Genomic DNA, 22,527 nt, shown 5'->3' with positions numbered 1-22,527 from the left:
AGAAGGAATCAGCAGCAGCATTTCTTCTGATTCTTCTTGAGTGTTATTAAGATGATCTCTGTGTTTAGGACATAATATGGACCTAGTAACATGGGTCGAGACGTGCAGTGGGGTACAGGCTTATTTCAAACTGAGTTGGGCACCATTTTAAGGCTTCAGTTATTGCCAGTTCCATATGGATCTGAAAAGAAGTTAGTTTAGTTTATTGTCACAGTGAAAAGCTTTTGTTGCGTGCTATCCAGTCAGCAGAAAGACAACACATGATTACAATCGAGTCAGTTACAGTGTGTAGATATATGATAAGGAAAATGGGATGGACATTGACTTTGATCACTCTCTTTCTCTCTCAGGTTAATGGCAGCTGGCAGGATGCTACTACCCCATCTTCTGTGACTTCTCCCACTGGAGGACCTGGTAGTGTCAACTCCGACACCTCCAACTGATGAGTAGTCAGTGGTCATCTACTCCCATTGGTTTTCAATTCACTAGGCCTGTTGGATGAGAAGAACGTGATTCCAACCTGATTTCATTAGAAGGATCTTGGGATACTTACCTGGGTAGAAGCTCCCTGCCACCTATATGTAAATATAGTATGACAAGAAAAGGTATTTATACATTTTTCACACAATTGAGTGCAGCCCAATTACCTCACTGTAAAACCCTTTTGAAACCAATCGAGGAATGCTTCCTGTCTAGGTTACAGTGCTTACACACTACCTCTCAGCAATACACACTAGACCTTCTCATACTTTAGTCACGATGTTACATTTGTGAGTTTTAACCTATCTGTCCCTTCAATCTGTGTTGCAATGTTTGTTTTAACTCAGCCTCACCAGTCAGCTGTGTTAGGAAAAGGTTATTTTAACAGTCTGATGCATGAAAGTAAAGCCCAACTTATTCCTGCTTTTCAAAGTTCCCGCTCTTACTGAGCAGTGTTTAGCTGTGTTTATTTTATAGGTTGAAGTGACTGCAGAAACAGACATTGAACCCTACACTGACCATGCGATTGTGTTAGGGCATGCTGATCTAATAAACTAATGCAGACTGACGTGTTAGTCTTAGTGTCCGACTAGATATTAGTACTAGTTTTAAGAGATCAGCTCAGAATCTGGCTAGAAAACACAATATTTCTCAGGGCTGACCTTGGATCATTTCATCTTCAAGCTTGGCTACAGTGGGATGAAGGATGTTTCACCAGTAGCACCAATGTATTTGAAACAGGTGTTTCAATAACATGTACAGACACTGTCTCAGCAAAATGGACTGCTATAGTATAAATATAAATCATTGTGCAAAATAATTTAAGGAACGACCTCAGTTGCTGTGTGGAAGGTCTCTGTTGGTGACTGGACTGACTTAAACTAGTCTGCACTTGCCTGTGTGATAGTGTGGATGCAGTGAGGTGACATTGTACCTGCTGACAGCTGTTGCTGTTCTGCACAGTGTGAATGTTAACAATGGCCAAAGTCCTTTAATTCATGTTTTCTTAAAACGGAGAATAACAATGAAAAATAAAAGAATGGATTTTGTTACTTATTGTGACCTTATGTAATCTGTAATTCCATTCCTTAGTTATGCTTTATCAAAAACCTGCTTTTCTGGAGCCCTGGTACCAACTAGGGCCTTTTGTTTCCAGTGAGGGGTGGGAAGGGAGAACTATGGACATTTATTGGAATGATAAAGCCCCAACACGTCAGAGTTAACAGCAGGAGCCAAACATTTCTTTCAATTGGGACATAGAGGTCTACCATACCGATAACTGTTTGAAATGTTGGAAAAGTTCTCTTTAGGTAAAGTGCTGTCAGGATTGCAGGAATTATGTTTTTTTCATTGGAATTTTATAAATCTATTTGCAAGCCTGGAGTTGTGGCGTTCCTGAAAACCAACCCCTTTTTGTAGTCGCCTCTGTGTGCAATTAATATCTATCCAAATCTACACCGCCTGTACCAAAAATCTCCATCACATTCAGACGCTCACACTAAAAGTACACGTGGTTCAGCTTTACTAACTTTTTTAATCTTCTGTTTCTGGCGTTCTGTGTCTTGATGGTTGTGATGTTTGAACTTTTGAAATTTGATGTTATTGTACAAATTCTAAATCCCAAAGGTAATTTTTACTCTGTGAGCGCGCTGACTCAGTTACTGTAAATGTAAAGAAGTGACTGGTTGAAGTTTCAACAGGGCTCTGTCCCAGAAAGCTTCCCGATCTCCTTTGTAAGAACATTGCGTGGAAGCTGAGCTTTCTGTCTGCTGCAGGACTCCTTTCTGCCCCTGAATGTTACGTGTTTTGCTATGAATGTATTCAGTCCCACGAAGCTTTAGGCCGGCGTCACTGTGTGCATTGGTCCGAGGTGATCTGTGCTGTCTTTGGATTTGAGTTGAGGGACAGACTGCTGAAGCTCAGTGTGCAAAATGCCAAAAGTGCAGGAGTGAAAAGGAACAGGAAATCCAGGACTACTGGGAGACCAGCAAAAAACAGCCAGTCGCTCCCAAAAACTTTGAAGCCTTTAAAATACAGTCTTCTGCGTGTTATTTTTAAATTAGAGGAGCTTTTTATTGGTTTTCAATGTAGTTTTCAACGCAGAAGGTTTGTACAAATCGGATGGAAATCTTTCTGATGTAATGCGAACACCATAGCATTTGGACAAGCTGCTGTTACAGCCGACAACCACAGGAGGGGGCAGCTGGCACTCCCAGATCCGCACTGATCACTTTAGACCTCGCCGCAAGATGCTGTTTGCCTGTCTGCCACTAAAACAAGACTACAAAAATCAAACTACAATCACTGTGTGTGCTGCACATGCCCTCTGTTTACAATGTTTCATATTAATGTCTAACAGTGGCGTGCCCTTTCCAACCTGTCTGCCGAAAAAGTCCGACAGTCCTGATTATTTTATTTCAATGTAAGAATGAAGCAATGTAAAAGTCCAATCTGTGATTGTGATCCACGACCACACATCAATTCCCAATGCGAAATACAAGTGATTTCTGTTTATACAGATGGATGGGGAAAAGATTTAATGATATAAATACCAGGGTTACTGTGTCAACATTAGTCTGTTTTTCAATCAGGTTGAAGGAGTTGGTAATATTTTTAACAAAAGGTGTTTTCTCAGTGGAATTTCACTGACTGACCAGCAAGAAAAGTGTTCAATGTTCAGTTTTCCAAGTATATCCTGACTTTGGGAATGGGTGGTATTTTTTGCAATCGATTGAGATCATAAATATGACAGCCCTGTTATTTTATAAATTGCTTCCACTTGAAAATTTGTTTTTCATATTCCCCCCCCCACCCCGTGGTGTTTTTTATGGGGGGGGGGGGTGAGAAATGGACTAAGCTGAAATGAGAATTGTTGCCCCCAGACATCTGTTTAAATAGAATTCTATTGTATTAAATTTTATTTTTTAAAGATATTAAACTTGCTTTTTACACTTTTAGGATGTAACTACACGCACGCTGGGTCCTTTCTCAGTTACTGGAATGGGTTCATGCCTTTGCAAACTTTTCCTTCAAACCATGTATGTACCATGTTAACAGTTCAATAGCAATTTGGAGAAAAAAAAACATGTTAAGGAAGAGGTGTATTGCGTTTTTATTTGTATGGTTAACATGAAACAGAATAAAATGTTTCTTTTGCCACAAATCAGAGTTGATATAAATCTCAATGCGATATCTTATGTAAGAACTAAAAATACTCTTGCATTAGTATTAAATAAAGAGTGATGTAGGACCTGCCGATGCTGGTTTAAATTGAAGGTAGACACTAAATGCTGGAGTGACTCAGCAGGGCAGGCAGCATCCCTGGAGAGAAGGAATGGGTGACTCAAAGTCCATCTCTCCGCTGAGTTAAAAGAGTGGATTGGACAGTCCTGGCAAGGATGAAGGGAGCAAGGCAGAATTTAAACAGAACAGCACACTCCCCACTGGGGCCTCCCGCTCTGACCCATCACCTTTAGCTCTTGTCTTGAACATGTTGCTTTATCAGCTGGTAAGAATTTTGTACTTTTCAAAATGTTCGCTCTTCTGAACTCCAGCGAATAAAGGTCCAATCTGCATTCCCTCAATCACAAGAATATCCTTTCTTGGTCAGAGAGACCTGATCTATCCAGTATTCCTAATGTGTCACCAGGACACAATTATAATTAGAACAAGATGGGTGCACTCTGGCAATAAAGATCAACTCTTCCTGTTGATGTGCTATTAGCTTTAAATGATGCTAAACACACACACAAACCTCTCAATACCTGAATCCGTCAGCCAGGGATTGCTTTCAAGCAATTCCTCATCGGTAAGTATGGAGATGCCCAATTCATTCATAGTTCCCTGGCACTTAGTGTACATACAATGCTGGCCACTGAGGAGAGACGCAAGTAGCCATTGGATTGACAGTGCTTGCAGTAACGAGCCCTGACATCCCCCATTCAGTTTGTAATGTAGTAGCCTAGGTTGCAGCAAGTTCACACCACTCATATTTCTGACTAAAACAGCATCTTATGCTGCATTATACAGGAAGCCGAATAAAAAACAATGGTACCATATTAAAAAGGGACAGTTTTACATTGTACCAGCATCAACCCTTTCTTGGATCTGCCTCTGCTCTGAAGTTGTTGGTTCCCAGGCACATTGTACATTGACTGTTCTTCACCAGCCCAGTCAGACCACCCAGTGTTATCCACTCGCAGTCAGTGATCTAGGCCCACACCATTGCTTCCTTGCTCTGCACTGACTTCAGACAGACTGCATTCCTTGCCTCAGCCCTAACCAGAGGAATATCTGGGGGAAAGAGTGCCAGTCCCTTTAACGTCAGCAGAAAGCATTAATCTCAAGTAAAACCCTGAGCAAAAGTTAAAGAACCCAACCATGTGCTTGAGTCTTGGGCTCTGGGATGGTTTCCACTCAGTCTGTTGATGGATACATCATTGTCCTCCATTACTTCTTCTTGGTCATTAGAAATTTCTGTAGTGGAAGTTCTTCCAGCCCTTCAAAAGCTTGGGACGCTGCAGAGAAAAGAACAATTAGTTTGCCTTGGGGTCATGTGTTGGTCAAGCTGCCTACAACAGTAACACATCAGCTGCTTACTTTTCCCCTCAGTCATGGACAGAAGCACGTCTTGCTCTCCAGCTCAGATCGTCTGAACCTAGAGAATGAGTGAAAGGACAACTGGATCCCTCCCTCCTATCGTCACTGTGGGACTGAAGAAAGCAAAGGGCGGCACAGTGGTAGAGTTGCTGCTGTAGAGCACCAGAGAACTGGATTCAATCCCGACTACGGGTGCTGTCTGTACGGATTTTGTACGATCCTCTATGACCGAGTGCTCCGTTTCCTCCCACATTTCAAAGACGTACAGGTTCGTAGGTAAATTGGCTTTGGTAAGTTGTAAAACTGTCCCTAGTGTGTGTAGGTTAGTGTGGTGATGATGGTCGGCGCGGAATTGGTGGGCTGAAGGGCTTGTTTCCACGCTGTTTCTCTAAAGTCTAAAAGTCCTCTGGTGATCTTTCATGTAAAGCCTTCACCAATGAGTTTGTGAAAAGCAGTTTCCATGAACCATGAAAGCAAGGTTCCACATAACAGAATACAGACTAAAGAATTTATCACACTGATAATAAACCTTATCTTCTTGGCAGCTCAGAATAAGGATCCAAACTGTGGTTTATACTGAAACTATAGCTGATGTATTCACTTGGTAAAGGGCTCACAGTCTGGGACACATCAATGTATTCAGAACCCTGATCACAGGAGGTACAATTGCTCTCTGAAGGACAGGGAAGATGTGCTTGGACATTGCCAGGATGATTGTGCTTCCTTATTCAAACCCTGGTGATCCAAGCAAGGGAACTGGTGACTGAGCAGGTCGGCCCCTTTGCTTGTGTTTAGAGGAGGTTTCAGAAGGTGCTGAGGATAGAGAGGGCACGGAGCAGTGAATAAACTCACCCAGTTCTTTGGATATGAACTGAAGGGAAGAATCCCATTTCCGTTTGGCTGTTGTAATAAGGTCCATGGTTTGCTGCAGCTGGTCTACCTGAGAGATTAGAATTCAGATCCATTTCAGTTATCCTCAAGCACCGATGAAACTTCAGTGAAAGGAACAGAATTAGGCCATTTGGCCCATCAAGTCTACTCTACCATTCAATCATGGCAGATCTAGCTTTTCTTCTCTGCCTTCTCCCCATAACCCCTGATCTAACCATGTATTTCAGAATAAGAACTTCAGATTTAACATCACAAACATGACAGTCTCTCCAACACACTCACTACTAAATGAAAATGCTAAATTACTAAATGAAAACAAGATGTAGAGATCTGCAAAAGCCCACAGCAAATAATCCTAAATGTCCCCACTCAACCATGAGCAGGGGGGTAATGGTAGATGGCCACCACCTCTTCCCCTGCCATGTTCCTCAAGGCTATTTGTGAATGTGCTGATGCCAGCCAGTTGTGTTGCTTATGGGGTTAATCAGTGTCTGAAAACAGATATATGCTCTGCAAGCTTATAGTGTCAACTAGTCCTGTGCTTAAGCCTGCCTTGGGCCGAACATTGCCACCCATGCTGGGGAACATTAGCAGGCAATAATTCGATGACTGCCACATTTGTCTGATGCAAGGACAATAAATTGCTTGAGATCCCATATTGGCTGAATTGAGAGTGTGTTAGCCCAGAGGCAATCTTAAAGGTGGACGGAACTTATGCCACTATGATGAAGAGATAGGGGGAAGCTCAAAGCTCTGCTGCAAGGTTTTACGCCTGCAATCCAAAGAATGAGAGGGCTATCTAATAAATCAGGATAAAGCTGTAAACCTTGCTCTTCTAAAGCGGCAGAGGAGCTTAGTTCCCATTACCAGAATTCCCAGACTCATCCCTGCAGGAGGAGTTGGCACTTTCTCATGGGAAACAATGGCTCAAAAGAGATAGATATAAGGAACTGTAGATGCTGGTTTACAAAAAAAGACAGTGTTGGAGTAACTCAGTGGGTCAGGCAGCATCTCTGGAGATCATGGATAGGTGACGTCTCAGATCAGGACCCTTCTTCAAGCTGGAAGAGAGGTTGGACACCGATTCTTACGCCTGACTTAAGAGATCTGCTTACTTCGCTCCATAGATGTTGCTGCACCCACTGAGTTTCTCCAGCACTTTTGTCTACCTTTGATTTTCCAGCATCTGCAGTTCCTTCTTAAACACAGATCTGTTTACTCAATGCCTTCAAATCCAGCAGTGACCAAAGGAAAAAATATTCAAATTTGGTCTCCATCCAACATTGGTCAGACCTCAGCTACAATACTGCATGCACTTCTGGAAGTCGAGGAAAGATGTGCAGAGGAGATTCAACTGGGCTGGCCTGTTTCCGTTATGAGAAGAGGCAAGGTCTGTTTTCCCTGGATCAGAGAAGGTTAAGAAGGGACGATTGCGATACTTAAAATTAAGAGGGGTGGATTGCAGGAAACATTTTCCCACATCAGAGACATAGATTTAGGGTAATGGTAATGATTTCCTCAGTCCTGTGCCCACAACCCTCTCACCCAATCCACCCGAATCTACCACTGCTATTGCACCATTTCCCACCAACCCTCATGCACTTGACCCACCCCCTCCATCCCTTCCGCACCAACTTCAACCTCAACCCATCCACTCACCGTGCATTCCATGCTCTGAAACGTCAGAACATCTTGATCCAGAATGTGCTGATAATCTGGTTTACTTCCAATCACATCCATCTGCGAATTCTCCATCTCAGGGATTGGCTCTAACCTCGCTCCTGTCACTTTCCTTTGTTCCAATTCACTGAAATTAAATGATCACTTAAACATTAGATTTGAATGCTAATCATCAGATGCCAATCACCAGATCCAGTTTGTCCTGCACTCTGGAGGTTCATTTAAAGATCTTTTGTCATTTTTTTCAAAACCTGCACATCGTGCATGATCACTCTTTTGGATCAGTGAATACAATTGGCTCCCAAATACTGACACCGAATTAACGTAACTGATTATTACACCATTGACATTCACTGAAAGAGCATTTTTACCAGTTCCCCTTTATCAGGGTTTAACTGCAATCACTCACATCACACGGCAGCAACCAACTGGTGGGCTGTAATAACGAAATAACCACACAAGCCAAACCCAGCCAGCAAACTTTTTGGATTTTTGTATTTAGTTCATGAGGGAGTGGTGATTGACAGATTCTTGTGTTTAAGAAGGAACTGCAGATGCTGGAAAATCAAAGGTAGACAAAATGCTGGAGAAACTCAGCGGGTGCAGCAGCATCTATGGAGTGAAGGAATTCTTCTTGACAGGGCGTCAGGGTTTATGGGGAGAAGGCAGGAGAATGGGGTTGAGAGGGAAAGATTAGCCATGATTGAATGGCGTAGTAGACTTGATGGACCGTGGCCTAATTCTGCTCCAAGAACTTATGAGTAGGAGCACCAGCTAGATTTCAATTTACAGTGCCATAAGGGTGGAATGGCATCTATTTCTTCATACTTAGAACAGTATGATGAAGCAGAAATAGAACTGTACATTCTTCAGAAGGAAATTGGGGAAGTAGGAAAGTAATCTCACAAGGTTGTAGGAACAAAGAACTGATGCTGGTTTATACCAAAGATGTTGGAGTAACTCAGCGGGTCAGGCAGAGAAAAAGGCTGGTCAACAATGGACCTACCAGGATACCGCCGTGCCTGAGGTCATTTGTGGCCGGCCCTGATTAGTCCTGGTCTCTTCTCACAACAGTTCTTCACCCCACCCCCTCCCCACCAACAACCTCTTACTTTCAGTCTGAAGAAGGACCCCAACCCTAAACGTCGCCCATCCTTTTTCTCCAGACATGCTGCCTGACTCGTTGAGTTACTCCAGCACTGTGTATCAATCTCAAAAGGTTGTCGCCTTGAAAATGCTCCAGTACCACAAGCATAAAGGCATTGGTCAGATATTTACTGAGTTTGGTTGAGAGCTAAATAATGGCTGCTCTCTCGCAGGGCTCCCTTTGAATCTACTGTGCCCTCTTCCACAGAGACAGGTGCTCAGTTCGATACCACGTGAAAATATACCGTTGCCAATATTGCAGCACTCACTCAACACTGCATTGAAGTGGCCGCCAAGGATAGGCTTTCACAAAATCACATTGTCACCGAGTCCACCTGGAACTGGTCCAAAGTGAATGGGAATTACAAGCTACCTTGCACACAGTACCAATGGCATAGTTTACACAATAACTACAATCGGAAAAAGGTTGTAAAGCTTGGCGTGATGATCCACCTCCAGCATGGTCTCCTTTTATTTCTTGCATCGCTGCGGTTCTGAACAGATTCATTGAAAGTTGTGCAATGTGAGGAGGCACGTGCATCAAACACCCAGAAAATCAGCAGTAGCAACTTACTTGGTTGCTCGCTCTGCCTCTTGTTGATAGGTTTCCAGCAGCTGGTTCCAAGATTCACACTCAGCATTTAACCTGCAGAGACATTTTCAATTAGCTAAACTAAATTACCGGTAATAAAAATTTTCCAAACATACCCAGCCAGTATTTAGCAAGACATTTTTTAAATCATTAAGATTTAGCATTATAATTACAGAAAAGGTGACTGCGTTTATGCCTTCTCCCTGCTCATTACTGGACCTGGGGATCAGCATCAGAAAACGCTGTTTAGAAGTGAGACAGAGACACCTTTGCATTCTCCAAATAACAACCCAGTGGAACACAGGGCTTCCTCCATTACCCTGCATCCTGGCAATAATCCACAGGACATCACTTAACTGAGCTCCAGATCACGTGACGTCCAATATCTCCACAAACACACAGTAGAGCGGCGACTCTTAAAGTAGGATGAGATCATCCAGAGTTCTAAACCACTTTGGCCTTGGTGGCCCAGCTACAATACTGAAAGAGGAGTCCAGAACCAGGGGCCACAGTTTAAGAATAAGGGGTAAGCCATTTAGAACGGAGACGAGGAAACACCTTTTCTCACAGAGAGTGGTGAGTCTGTGGAATTCTCTGCCTCAGAGGGCGGTGGAAGCCGGTTCTCTGAATACTTTCAAGAAAGAGCTAGATAGGGCTCTTAAAGATAGCAGGGTCAAGGGATATGGGGAGAAGGCAGGAACGGGGGGGGGGGGGGGGAGGGGGGGTACTGATTGGGGATGATCAGCCATGATCACAATGAATGGCGGTGCTGGCTCGAAGGGCCGAATGGCCTACTCCTGCACCTATTGTCTATTGAAAGAGCTGAGAATACAGCTCTTTTAACATCATTACAAAACCACAAAGTTTTGAAGGATTCTGTGAATTGGGGGGGGGGGGGGGGGGGGGGGTGTTGGTTGGTTAAGGGGTGAAGGAATATCGAATAAGCAGCTGGGTAAGGAGAGAAAGAAGCAGCATTTTAATGTTAGTCTCATAAATGTCAATATATCTTGAAAAGAGCCACTTCCTGTTTTGCTAAAACTCAGTTAGAAATACAACTCCACTTTGTAAGGAACTGCTGTGTTGAGCATCAAGATCATCTTTAAACGAAGGCCAACAATGCCATGGCAGAACAGTATTGGCACTGTTGACCCAAACAACACTACACCTCAGATGCTGGGCTTCAGCAATGGCTGTTGGCTCTCTGCAGGTTGTCTGGACTAGATAGTCTGCTTAAAATTGTTATTCAAGGGATAAATATTGGCAAGGGCCTTGGGAAAACTCTTGGCATCCTTTGAAAAGTGCCACAGTATCTTTTTGGTCCATCTGAGAGAATAGACAAATCTTTTGTTTAACATCAAATCCACAACTGCCTTGACAATGCAGTACCATTTTGACAGCTTAGATATTTTTATCCATAGAGACTTGAACCAACAACTTATTGATTTAGACATCAATGCCTTGGAAATTGACTAGAATGCATTTTTGGCACATTTAAAATGGATGCTGCGTTCAGCACTAATACCGTGACTATTTTGCCACGAATAGTTAAGTTTTGAAAGGCTTATGTAGAGGACTTAGCTTCAGGCCACTCTCAAAGGAAGCTGGCCTTCAAGGCAGAGTCCCCAGCATATACGGAAGGCAGCAATATACATAATGGTACAAGATAGCTGTCGGGAAGGAACTGCAGGTGCTGGTTTAAACCGAAGATTGACACAAAAAGCTGGAGTAACTCAGCAGGCCAGGCAGCATCTCTGGATAGATGGAATGGTTAACGTTTCAGGTCGAGACCTTTCTTCAAACCTCGGGCTGGGTCTCGACCCGAAACTTCACCCATTCCTCCTCTCTAGAGATGCTGCCTGTGTTACTCCAGCAGTTTGTGTCTATCTTCGGTGTAAACCAGCATCTGCAGTTCCTTCCTACACACTAGCTATTTCTTCCTTGATGAGACTCCAGCATCTTGCAACAATGGATATTTTCCTATAGTTTCCTGCTTATTGTCTCCCTCTCCTTTGGAGCAAGAGCATCACACTTGCAGTGTTGCAATTTACTGGTACCATTCAGCAACATGGTTAGTTTTGAAAAACATCATCCAATGGTTCGACCATCTTTACAGCCACTCTCTTCAAAATCCTTGGAAGTAAACCTGGTGACCTGGCTGCCTTTAGTCTCAGTGCTTTGTCCAATATTTTGTCTCTCAAGATGGGGATTGTTACGTTCATCCCTCGTATTTGAAACCAACTCATTTATTATCTTCGAGGTTTTCAATGTCCTGTGAAGACTGATGCAAGCCCTGGTTTAAAATACGTGCTTTATATTACCAATTCCACCATTTCACTCTTCAACGGACTTGAACTTGGCTGCCCTTTGCCGTTTTCTATTCCCATAAAAACTTTGCTTTATTTGCCAGTTTACTCCTAATCAATTTTCTCCCTCTTGATTTGTTTTGAAGCGCTCCACTGCTGATGCCTGAAAAATCCTCCATCATCTGGGAACATTTTTTATACTTTCTATGCTCTATTTTTTAATTTAATATTTTCCTAATCCTCCTTTGTTAATTTCTAATGGCTCATCTGTCTCATTGGGATTAATTTCTGCCGAGCTTTAGGAAATAGCTGTTCAAATATTTGCTGGTGCCCATTCCCTGACTTCTCCTTTATTCTATAATCTTTTAACCATTTTACTGGAGGAAGTGTAGAAGTGGGTACAGTTACAATGCTTGAACGACCTTTGAATGGGTTGATAGACGTGGGTTAAGTGCAGACAAATGGGATGAGGTTTGGAAGACACTTTGGTTAGCATAGACAAGTTGGGCCAAAGGGCCTGTTTCCATGCTGTATAACTCCAACACTACAGAGAGCTCAAAGTACCAAATCCTGCTCCTATTTTCTATGTTTGTGCCAAGAAAAATGAACCAACTTTGAAGCCAATCTTGGAACCAACTTCACTTTCCCCTGGAAACTTTCTAATTATTGTTCCTCTGCATCCTCAGGGATCTTTGCACCTTTCCCAACGGCCGACCAGAATAATTGGTTGGTTTTCTTTTAGAGAAGCAAAATTAACATACTTGTGGCATTAATAATAATAATAATATATCTTTTATTGTCATTGCACGTCAGTGCAACGAGATTTAGTGTGCAGCTCCACTGATGTACAAGAAAGGTAAATAAATACAATACATAAATAAGCAAGCTGAATTGATTGACGTGACCATCTGAGGGAGACTGTCCAAAGGGAGTGGGTGGGGGGGGCACTCATTAGGGCCGGTTCAGAGCCGCTATAGCTCTTGGGATAAAACTGTTCTTGAGTCTGGAGGTTCGGGCGTAGAAGGCCTTGTAACGTCTGCCGGAGGGAAGTAGTTGAAACAGACCGTGGCAGGAGTGTGATGAGTCCTTATGGATGCTGAGGGCCTTCCTGAGGCACCGCCTGTGGTAGATGCCCTCCAAGGTGGTAGCTCTAGACTAAGTACTCAGTTATGGAAAAATATCCATGTTATTAATCAAATCTCCAAATTCCTGTCATTCAATATCAACTCACAGCCAAGAGCTCACATTCCTACCTAGAGATGTCATTCTTCAGCTGCTTCATCAATGTCTCTGTTTCTGGTGTAGGAGGAACACTGAGAGATAAAGAACATCATGGTCACAAATATTGTCCCACAAGCAGATTGCTGACACGTGCACTATTCACTGGCAGCAACAGAGGCGATACACAACTGCAGGAGCAACTCTGAACTCTGGCAGTGAAAGACTGCAAACAAATAGAACATACACAGTAACATGGCAACAGTTCGACAGCATTTACTGAGGTTTGGCCTGGTGAAAATAATTACTAAAGGGAGGATATGATAGTGCTCAGCTGCATTTCTAAGAAAGTGCAATCCCAAGTGCAGCAACATAGAGCGTCTGATCCTAACCATGGGAAATGTAGGCGTAGCTTGAACATCAATAAGCCATTCCTATATCTCCTACTGATGAGCAGCAGAGCTGGCTGTAACCCCGCATTCAGGCAGGGAAGATAAATCACAGAAGTAGGCCATTTGGCCCCCTCGTACCCACTCTTTCATTCTATACCCACGTGATCTTTTACCTCAGCATTAAGTACATATCCTTCAATTTCCATAATATCCAAACATCCAGACCTTTCACAAGGGTTCCGACCCAAAACGTCACCTGTTCCTTTTCTCCAGAGATGCTGCCTGATTCACTGATTTGCTTTGTGTCTATCTTCAAATTCCAAACATCTAATACCCGTCACCTTAAATTACTCCAAAAGCTGTCTTCGGTAGAAAGTTTCAAAGATTCACGACCCTCTAGGTGAAAACCTTTTTGGTATCATTGTCCTGAATAAAATATATTTCATGTTGAGACGGTAACTCCTGGGTCTAGACATCCCAGTCAGAAGGAATATCATCCCTGTATTTACCCTCTCAAGTATGTTAACATTTAAAAAAATTTAAATATTATCTGGACTAAAGAATAGGCACAGACTGCTTAACCTCCCCTCCTATGAGAATACCCCAACATCAGGAATTAAATTGATGAACCTTCATTGTATTCCCTCTGTTGTAAATATATTAATTGCTAGGTTGTGCCAATAACCAATACGTCAACAGCAGTCTCTGTGGGGCCATATAATTAGAATAAAATTTCCTCATACATAAATCTCCTTGCAATAAAACTTGCCTAATTATCTGCAGAATTGAGAAACAAAGAACAGATGCTGGTTTATACCAAAGATAGACACAAAGTGCTGGAGTAACTCAACGGGTCAAGCAGCATCTCTGGACAAAAAGAGAATGGGTGACGTTTCTGGTCGGGACCTGTCTTCGTTCAGAAGAACCTTCTTCAGACAGGCTTTGTGCCTCTATTTGCAGAATTGGTTTACTTGCAGTGATTTTTGTATACGGACAGATGAAAAAGTCCAAGCAAGTTGAGTTGTCAAGGGGCAGGAATGAAGGCGAGGAATGCCTGATAAAACTAAATTGCAATTGTTTTAATGCAAGGAGCTTGACAGGCAAGGCAGATGAACTCAGGGAATGGGTAGGCACATAGGATTGTGATATTACAGCTATTATGGAAGCATGGTTGAGCTATGTTCAGGGCTGGCAGCTCAATGTGCTGGGCTACAGATATTGCAGACAGGAGAGAGATTTGCTTTTTTGACTGGGGAGAACATCGCAGCAGTATTTAGACAGGCTGTTTCTACGAGGTAGAAATAAACAAAGGGTTAATCACTTTGATGGGATTTAATCATAGTTAGGGTAAATGACTGGACTAGTTCACAAGTTAGTCCTAAATTGAGGCAAAAATAATTTAGATGGCATTAGACAGGGTTGAATGGGAGAGGCTGTTTGCAGGGAAAGGGACATCTAACTGCATAGGCTTTTAAACATGAGCTAGGGCCAACATGGTCCTCATATAATTAAGGGGAAATCTGGTGGGATTAGGGATCCCTAACTGGCAAGAAGGTTTGAGGATCTGGTCAGGAAAAAGAAAGCAGCATGTGTCGGTGCAGGCAGCTGGGATCAAGTAGATCCCTTGAATGCAAGGATTGCAGGAATACACACAAGGAAATCAGGAAGGCAAAAAGTGGACACATGATCACCTTGGCAGTTAAGGTAAAGAGAACTCCAGCTTTCTACAATATATTAACAAAAGGATAACTCTGGAGAGAATAAGTCCCCTCAAGGATTAGTGTGATTTCCAATTTGTGGAGCCACAGGAGATGGGTGAGGTGTTAAAATGTAGACTTCTCGTCTGTATTTATTGTGCACGGCAAGGAAGTGAGGGATATCAGTGAGGGGAACAATTATGTCTTGAAACATATCGATATTACAGGAGGTGTGTTGGCAGCCTTAAGGTGCCTCAAGCTGGAAACCTCCCCAGCGCCTGACTAAAGGCATCCTTGAACATTGTGGGAAACAAAGGAAGAAATTGTTGGAACTTCTTATATCCTCCTTAACCATGAGCAAAGTACCGGTACACTGCAGGGTGGCTAATGGTTGCACCTTTATTTATGAAAGGCGGCAAGGACAGGCAAGGGAGTACAGGCTGGGGAGCCTAACATCAGTGGTGGGAAAGTTCCTGGAGGGGATCCCGAGAGATAAGATATATCTGCATTTGGAAAGGCAAGGAATGATTACGGATAGTCAGCATGGCTTTGTGCTTAGGATATTGTCTTTAGACTTAGTCTTTGCTTTGCACTCTACTTACTCTTCTGGTTCCTCAGTGCATTTTCTCAGTGTCCCGTCCAGTTTCATTGCCTCTATGACTCGTTTAATATCATTGGAAATTCCACAGGCTGCAGATACAACCAAGCAAAACGTTAAGGCAAAATCTGCTGCATTTCAGAGAGATGACTATTCTTGAACTGATCGATCACGGGAAAGACAATGCAAAGCTCTGGTGGTGCACGAGGCCCTGGCACCATGCCAGAGACCAAAACCATGACAGGTTTGAACGGAGAAATCAAATTTGCTGATGACATGGAATAAACACATGGGAATGGAAGTACTCAAAATAATTTTACCCTACAAAAGATATCCATGGGCATATCCATGGGTAACTCAAGAATAGCTTTAGAAGATAAAGATGACAAACCAAAACTATTCAAGACTCACCATCTGACTTAAAGGCTTGTAGATTGAAACCTTCTTGTCGCTCCAATGGGTGCTGTAACTTCTGTAGAGTATACTGCGAAAGAAACAGCATCAGCATTACATCTACTTATCTGCAAAGACAAAACTAAAACAGTCGTCCAAATATATTAGTTTAGAAATTCAGCGTGGAAAGAGGCGCTTCAGCCCAGAGTCCGCGCCGACCAACGATCACCCCGTATACTAACACTATCCTACACACTAGGGACAATTTACAATTTTTTACCAAAACCAATTAACCTACAATCCTGTAAGTCTTTGGAGTGGGGCAGGAAACTGGAGATCTTGGCTGCAAGAATCCCTCTGAAGAAGGGTTTCGGCCTGAAACGTCGCCTATTTCCTTCGCTCCATAGATGCTGCTGCACCCGCTGAGTTTCTCCAGCATTTTTGTGTACCTTCCCTCTGGGTAATGTTTAGTTTAGCTGAACAGTGCGGAAACAGACCCTTTGGCCCACCGAGTCCACACCGACCAGCGATCCGCTCACATTAACACTACCCTACACAGGACAATTTTGTATTTGCAGCAAGCTAATCAACCTACAAACCTGAACGTCTTTGGACTGTGGGAGGAAACCGAAGATATTGGTGAAAACCCACGCAGGTCACGGGGAGAACGTACAAACTCCGTACAGACAGCACCTGAGAACATGATCAAACCCTCCGGCATTGTAAGGCAGTAACTCCAGCGCTGCGCCACCGTACCACCCCATCAAATATATTAGAATTAGCACCAAAGGCCTTTTAAGTTGATGCATGTCAGGTCAAAATTACAGACACATTCATGATTACTGGTGTAACTAATCTTTGTTGCCAGATTAGTATTAACCTATGGATCACAACTTGGTGAGTCGCATGTCGTCCTTATGAACCTAATTGCAGTGTTGCTTGGAATGCAGTACTACTGCTTCAGTCACCACTAGACAAACAGCAACTAAAGCAAGCTAATGAAGAGGGCTCACTTCTCAAAGGTTAGAGGATGGAATTCTGATTGGCAAGGGCATAATTCGTTATTGCATGTAGACTCATCTTCCGAAGATCGTAGCTGTAATTCCCAATGGTTTCCGAATGCATGGGGCGCGGGGACAAGGGGCGGTACAGCGGTAGAGTTTCTGCCTCACAGCACCAGAGACCAACGTTCAATCCTGACGAGAGGTGGTGTCTATAGAGTTTCTACATTTTCCCTGTGACTGCGTGGCTTTTCTCCAGGTGCTCCGGTTTCCTCCCACACTCCGCAGGTTTGTAGGTTAATTGGCTTCTGCAAATTGTCTCTAGTGCGTACTAAAGAACTAGTGTATGGCATGATTGCCGGTCAGCACAGTCTAGACGGGCCGAAGGGCCCATTTCCACACCATATCTCTAAAACTAATAGTGCAGATTTCTTCCATATATTTATGGACAGATTAAAATTTATACAAGGAAAGAGTGCTCTCATCCCTAATGTTCCCTGAACAACTGAGAATTCCCAGAGGGGAACTGACTGGCATTGCTTGCAGAAAAGGGAAGAGCATTGTCATACAAGTAGATTTATTACAGGTCAACTTCAGATTTAACTAAAACCTACATTATACTAAAATTAGTTGTACACAGCATGGACATTTCACAACTCCCCCAATAATTTGTTCAAGAAGGAACTGCAGATGCTGGAAAATCGAAGGTAGACAAAATTGCTGGAGAAACTCAGCGGGTGCAGCAGCATCTATGGAGCGAAGGAAATAGGCAACGTTTCGGCCCGAAACGTTGCCTATTTCCTTTGCTCCATAGATGCTGCCGCACCCGCTGAGTTTCTCCAGCAATTTTTCTACCTTCCCCCAATAATTTTATTGACATTCCCAGGATCCCACCAACAGGACCCTCAGTAAATACGTATGGCTCTGACAAGCTTTATACCTCCAGACAAGTACGAAACAGCTCTGCCAGCCTCTCTTCCCCAGGCAAATCCATGCTGATATCTTCACAGATTTCTGAAAAAAATGATAAAAAGTTGAAAGGTTAGAGGTAAACCATGCATTTAAATACTGTATCACAGTTACCCCAGAGAATGTTTACAAGCCTGATCAAATATTAATTTAAAATAAAATCATTATTCTGATTTCTCCTTTCATCATTTTGAGAACCAAATCATATACCTCCTCCTTCACCTCCATTCAGGAACCCCAGCAGTCCTGCCAGGTGAGACAGAGGTTCACGTGCACCTCCTCCAACCTCATCTACCGCATCCAGTGTTCCCGATGTGCTCTCTTGTACATCGGCGAGATCAAGCGTAGACTGTTTCGCTGAACACTTGTGCTCAGTCCACCAAGGCCTACTGGATCTACCGGTTGCCAACCATTTTGGTCTTCTTTCCACTCCCAGACAGACCTTTCCGCCCTAGTCCGCTTTCATTGCCATAGACAATAGACAATAGGTGCAGGAGTAGGCCATTTGACCCTTCAAGCCCTTCAAGCCATTCAATGTGATCATGGCTGATCATCCTCAGACAGTACCCCGTTCCTGCCTTCTCCCCAAATCCCCTGACTCTGCTATTTTTAAGAGCCCTATCTAGCTCTCTTTTGAAAGCATCCAGAGAACCGGCCTCCACCGCCCTCTGAGGCAGAGAATTCCACAGACTCACCACTCGCTGTGAGAAAAAGTGTTTCCTCGTCTCAGTTCTAAATGGCTTACTCCTTATTCTTAAACTGTGGCCCCTGGTTCTGGACTCCCCCAACATCGGGAACATGTTTCCTGCCTCTAGCGTGTCCAAACCCTTAACAATCTTATATGTTTCAATGAGACGCCCTCTCATCCTTCTGTACAAGTCCAGCTGCTCCAGTCTCTCAGCATGAGTCACGCCATCCCGGGAATTAACCTTGTAAACCTACCTAGCCACAGTGAGGCCACAAGGAGGAGCAGCATCTCGTATTCCACATGGGTAGCTTACAACCCAATAGTATGAACGTTAAATTCTCCAATTTTCAGTAACTACAACCCCCCCCCTTCCTCTCACCTGAACTCACACCCATTTTCCCCTCCCCTGCATCACTTCCTCTAGCTTCACAATTCGCCGATGTGGAATTAGTAGCACAATCACTGAAAGAGGAGATTGTCAAACATGAAGACAGACACAAAATGCTGGATTAACTCAGCAGGTCAGGCAGCATCTCTGGAGAGAAGGAATAGATGACGTTTCAGATCGAGACCCTTCTTCAGACTCAGAGACCCTTTAGAAATTGCGACTCTAAAATGTCTTCACATCTTTGAAAAATTAATATTGAATCAGTTAGCTCCTGACGTTGATTAATGTTTGTTGTGACTCGGGCTCTAGATTTGCACGTAATTTGAATAATAATGCAAAGTAACCCGCCCTTCCATTTGCAAGTCTACCACTTCCTTATTCCAATGACTATGGCTCTTGCCTAATATACCTGTTCAATAGACCTTTAATGATATTTGCACAATGTTGCTATGTACAGTCTGTCACCATATTAGAGATAGATGTGATGGTACAGACGAAGGCGTCAACATTTATAAAGATGGTGTTGAGACTGGAAAACTGTAGCTATGAGAGAACATAGATAGAATGTGCTTCAGGTATTTGGCTGAGGGGAAGAAATTAAAGTGTACAAAATGATTAAAGGTTTAGTGAAAGTGAACAGAAAGGACCCATTTTGCATAATAAATGGTCAAAAGAGGGGTTACAGATTCAAAGTAACTGATATAAGGTGATGGAGAATAGTTTTTCCCACTCAAGAGTTCATAACTCACTGCCTACAAGGATGGTAAAGGCAGAAATCTTAAACACATCAAAGTGGTATTTGAACATGTACATGATAAGAAATTCTCTACAGGGCAACTTAATCTGCGGGCAGCACGGTGGCGCAGGTAGAGCTGCTGCTTTACAGCGGGAGACCTGGGTTCCATCCTGACTACGGTTGCTGTCTGTATGGAGTTTGCACGTTCTCCCCGTGACCTACGTCGGTTTTCTCTGAGATCTTTGGTTTTCTCCCACTCTCCATAGTTTTACAGGTTTGTAGGTTTAATTGAATTGGTATAAAATGTAAAAAATTGTCCCTAGTGTGTGCAGGATAGTGTTAGTGTGCTGGATTCGCTGGCCGGTGATCGGTGGACCGAAGGGCCTGTTTCCGCGCTGTATCTCTAAACTAAAAGCGACTGTCTGCAAACTCTGCAACCTACAAAATGACAGAGAATTTCTCAATGTTAAAGATATAGATATGGAAGTGAATAAATTATTTGTCACCAAAGCCCTTATTATACTGTGTATCTACGTACAGGAGAGAATGCCATACACAAACTAGCCCCAGTTGTAACTTCTTCAACCCGCTTCGGTGATGGCTGACCATGGGTGTCTTCAGGGTTGGAGGACGCCTGTGCGTGACTTTGTTTAACGTGGGGAGACTGGTACACAGACAGCCACCCCACGGTCCTTGACAGATCTGGGTCAGGATCCAGTGGCATGGAGTCCAAGACGACCGGAGACCCTTTTCTGCTGCAGCCTTCATCCGCCTTCCCAGCCGTTGTGACGCTCCACTAAGGTCAGCCATCATCCTCCGCCTGTTCCACCGTTGAGGTCTTGGTTGGATTGCTCTTTGTCAGAGACCTCCCCCTCGACCATACCGCCATGGGTGGCCCTACCTGGAGCATAGCTCCAGACGGCATCGCTCTCAGGATCTCTGGTCCACACAACCTTCTCCACCACGACAAGGTGACAATCCACGGAGAATGAACTGCTGATCAACTATTGTCAATCTTTCCTCTCCTGCACCCGAACGCTCAGCATCAACCTAACAAATCTTACGGGTGTGAACTGTTTGTTCACTTGGGCTTTGCTTGTAATCTTGCCGATCTGACATGTAAACAATTATAGCACAGACATGGACAAAACCCTAGATGTCAGTGTCAGACAAGGTGGAGCATCCAGGAACCCAGTAAAATTCAATCTCTTCCGTTTAGAAAAGAGATTTTAATGGTTCCTTGAAGCCAATCATTTAAACACCTGAACATGGCTGCAGGAATCCATCTGGGTAATGTTTAGTTTAGATACACCGAGTCCGCACTGATCAGCGATCCCCGCACATTAACACTACCCTACACACACTGGGGACAATTTTACACTTACACCAAGCCTTCTTCTTCTTCTGTCGTATGTCATTTAGACCTGCAGCTCCGCTGAGGCAAGCCAGGCCAACAGGTCATCGTCCAGGTTAATCTGACCTCGTTCACCATTCAGTGGCCGGTGTTTGGGGCAACTGGTGACTATGTGCTCCACTGTCTGTGTTGGGTCCCCACACTCACAGGAGGCGCTGTCCACGAGGCCCCACCTCTTCATCGCTACTTTATAGCGTCCGACGCCTGTCCTCAAGCCGTTGAAGGTTATCCACTGCTTTCGGGGCAGGTCCTGGCCAAGGACGCCCATGGGGTCATTGATGTAATGGTGTAGCCAAGCCAATTAACCTACAAACCTGTACGTCTTAGGAGTGTGGGAGGAAACCAAAGATCTCAGAAAAACCCACTCGGGTCACGGGAAGAACGTACAAATTCCATGCAGACAGCACCCATAGTCAGGGTCGAACCCGGATCTCTGGTGCTGTAAGGCAGTAGCTCTCTACCTGTTTTCTAATGATGGTATAAGCTTTCAATGGTATTTATAAAAAGGTTTGAATAACTACGATTAAGTGATAGGTGACATTGGCACCACACAAATTCCATTTCAATCACAAGATAATCTAACCACATCACACTGCATCCCCACCATCCCAAGTGGTCACTGACTGAAAACATCTGAGCCAGCTTCATAAATAAGAGTATGTCAACAGTAGAACATTTTGCAGTCTCTCATATCTTATAAGGTATTCATCACTCAACTCCCTGCAGTCTTTCACTGCTCACGAGGCATCATTTAAGAGGGTGATGAAATAAACACCAGACCTACATGAATAAGTCAACAAAACAGGCTTCATACCATCCAGAACAGATTATCTCAGCAATATCACATTCACCACTTGAACTGTCATGGTGAAACATGGTATAGGCATACACTGTCTTTCCCATCAACAAATAGTTGCTGCACTGAATACCATTCACAACATGTAATGCAGTAACTTGCCAATACCTCTTTGATAACACACTTCTTAATCCATGACCTCTATAACCAAGGACAAGGATCACGAGAAAAATCCTGGATCATTCTACACAACATTTGTGGGAGCACTGTTACCATGTAAGAAAGATGTTTAAGAAAGAACTGCAGATGCTGGAAAAATCGAAGGTGGACAAAAATGCTGGAGAAACTCAGCGGGCGAGGCAGCATCTATGGAGCGAAGGAATAGGTGACGTTTCGGGTCGAGGCCCTTCTTCAGACTGATGTCGGAGCGGGGGGGGGGAGAAGAAAGGAAGATGCGGAGACAATAGGCTGTGGGAGAGCTGGGAAGGGGAGGAGGAAGAACGCGATGAGAGGAGGTTTCTAAACTCCCTTTCTCCCTCCTTCCCC

The 22,527-nt window shown here is 43.7% G+C and overlaps 2 protein-coding genes and 1 long non-coding RNA gene across 7 annotated transcripts in view; 2 read left to right on the top strand and 1 right to left on the bottom strand.

Moving 5' to 3' along the window:
• The window catches only part of LOC116991929 (pre-B-cell leukemia transcription factor 1-like), a 235,668-nt gene extending 232,025 nt beyond the window's left edge, over positions 1-3,643 (top strand). For 4 of the 5 annotated variants that reach the window (XM_033050915.1, XM_033050916.1, XM_033050917.1 and 1 more), the window contains one exon: positions 351-3,643. In XM_033050915.1, the coding sequence (XP_032906806.1) occupies positions 351-443 (93 nt within the window). In that variant the 3' untranslated portion in view covers positions 444-3,643. The remainder of the gene's footprint in view (positions 1-350) is intronic. The other variant, XM_033050919.1, reaches the window with a different exon arrangement.
• The window catches only part of dsn1 (DSN1 component of MIS12 kinetochore complex), a 28,511-nt gene continuing 7,029 nt past the window's right edge, over positions 1,046-22,527 (bottom strand). The window contains exons 5-12 of the mRNA XM_033050920.1: positions 17,931-18,004; positions 16,008-16,080; positions 15,601-15,688; positions 12,945-13,004; positions 9,371-9,442; positions 7,630-7,777; positions 5,932-6,019; positions 1,046-4,997 (exon numbers count right to left, since the gene is read on the bottom strand). Coding sequence (XP_032906811.1) covers positions 4,930-4,997; positions 5,932-6,019; positions 7,630-7,777; positions 9,371-9,442; positions 12,945-13,004; positions 15,601-15,688; positions 16,008-16,080; positions 17,931-18,004 — 671 coding nt within the window. The 3' untranslated portion in view covers positions 1,046-4,929. The remainder of the gene's footprint in view (positions 4,998-5,931; positions 6,020-7,629; positions 7,778-9,370; positions 9,443-12,944; positions 13,005-15,600; positions 15,689-16,007; positions 16,081-17,930; positions 18,005-22,527) is intronic.
• Positions 12,260-21,304, top strand: LOC116991931. The gene is made up of 3 exons (XR_004416933.1): positions 12,260-12,282; positions 14,478-14,481; positions 21,229-21,304. It is a non-coding gene; the product is annotated as an uncharacterized LOC116991931 (long non-coding RNA).

Source organism: Amblyraja radiata, chromosome 35, assembly GCF_010909765.2.
Source record: "Amblyraja radiata isolate CabotCenter1 chromosome 35, sAmbRad1.1.pri, whole genome shotgun sequence".
Lineage (NCBI taxonomy): Eukaryota > Metazoa > Chordata > Chondrichthyes > Rajiformes > Rajidae > Amblyraja > Amblyraja radiata.
Note: the sequence above shows the minus strand (reverse complement) of the source record. Positions and strands in the feature narration are given on the sequence as shown.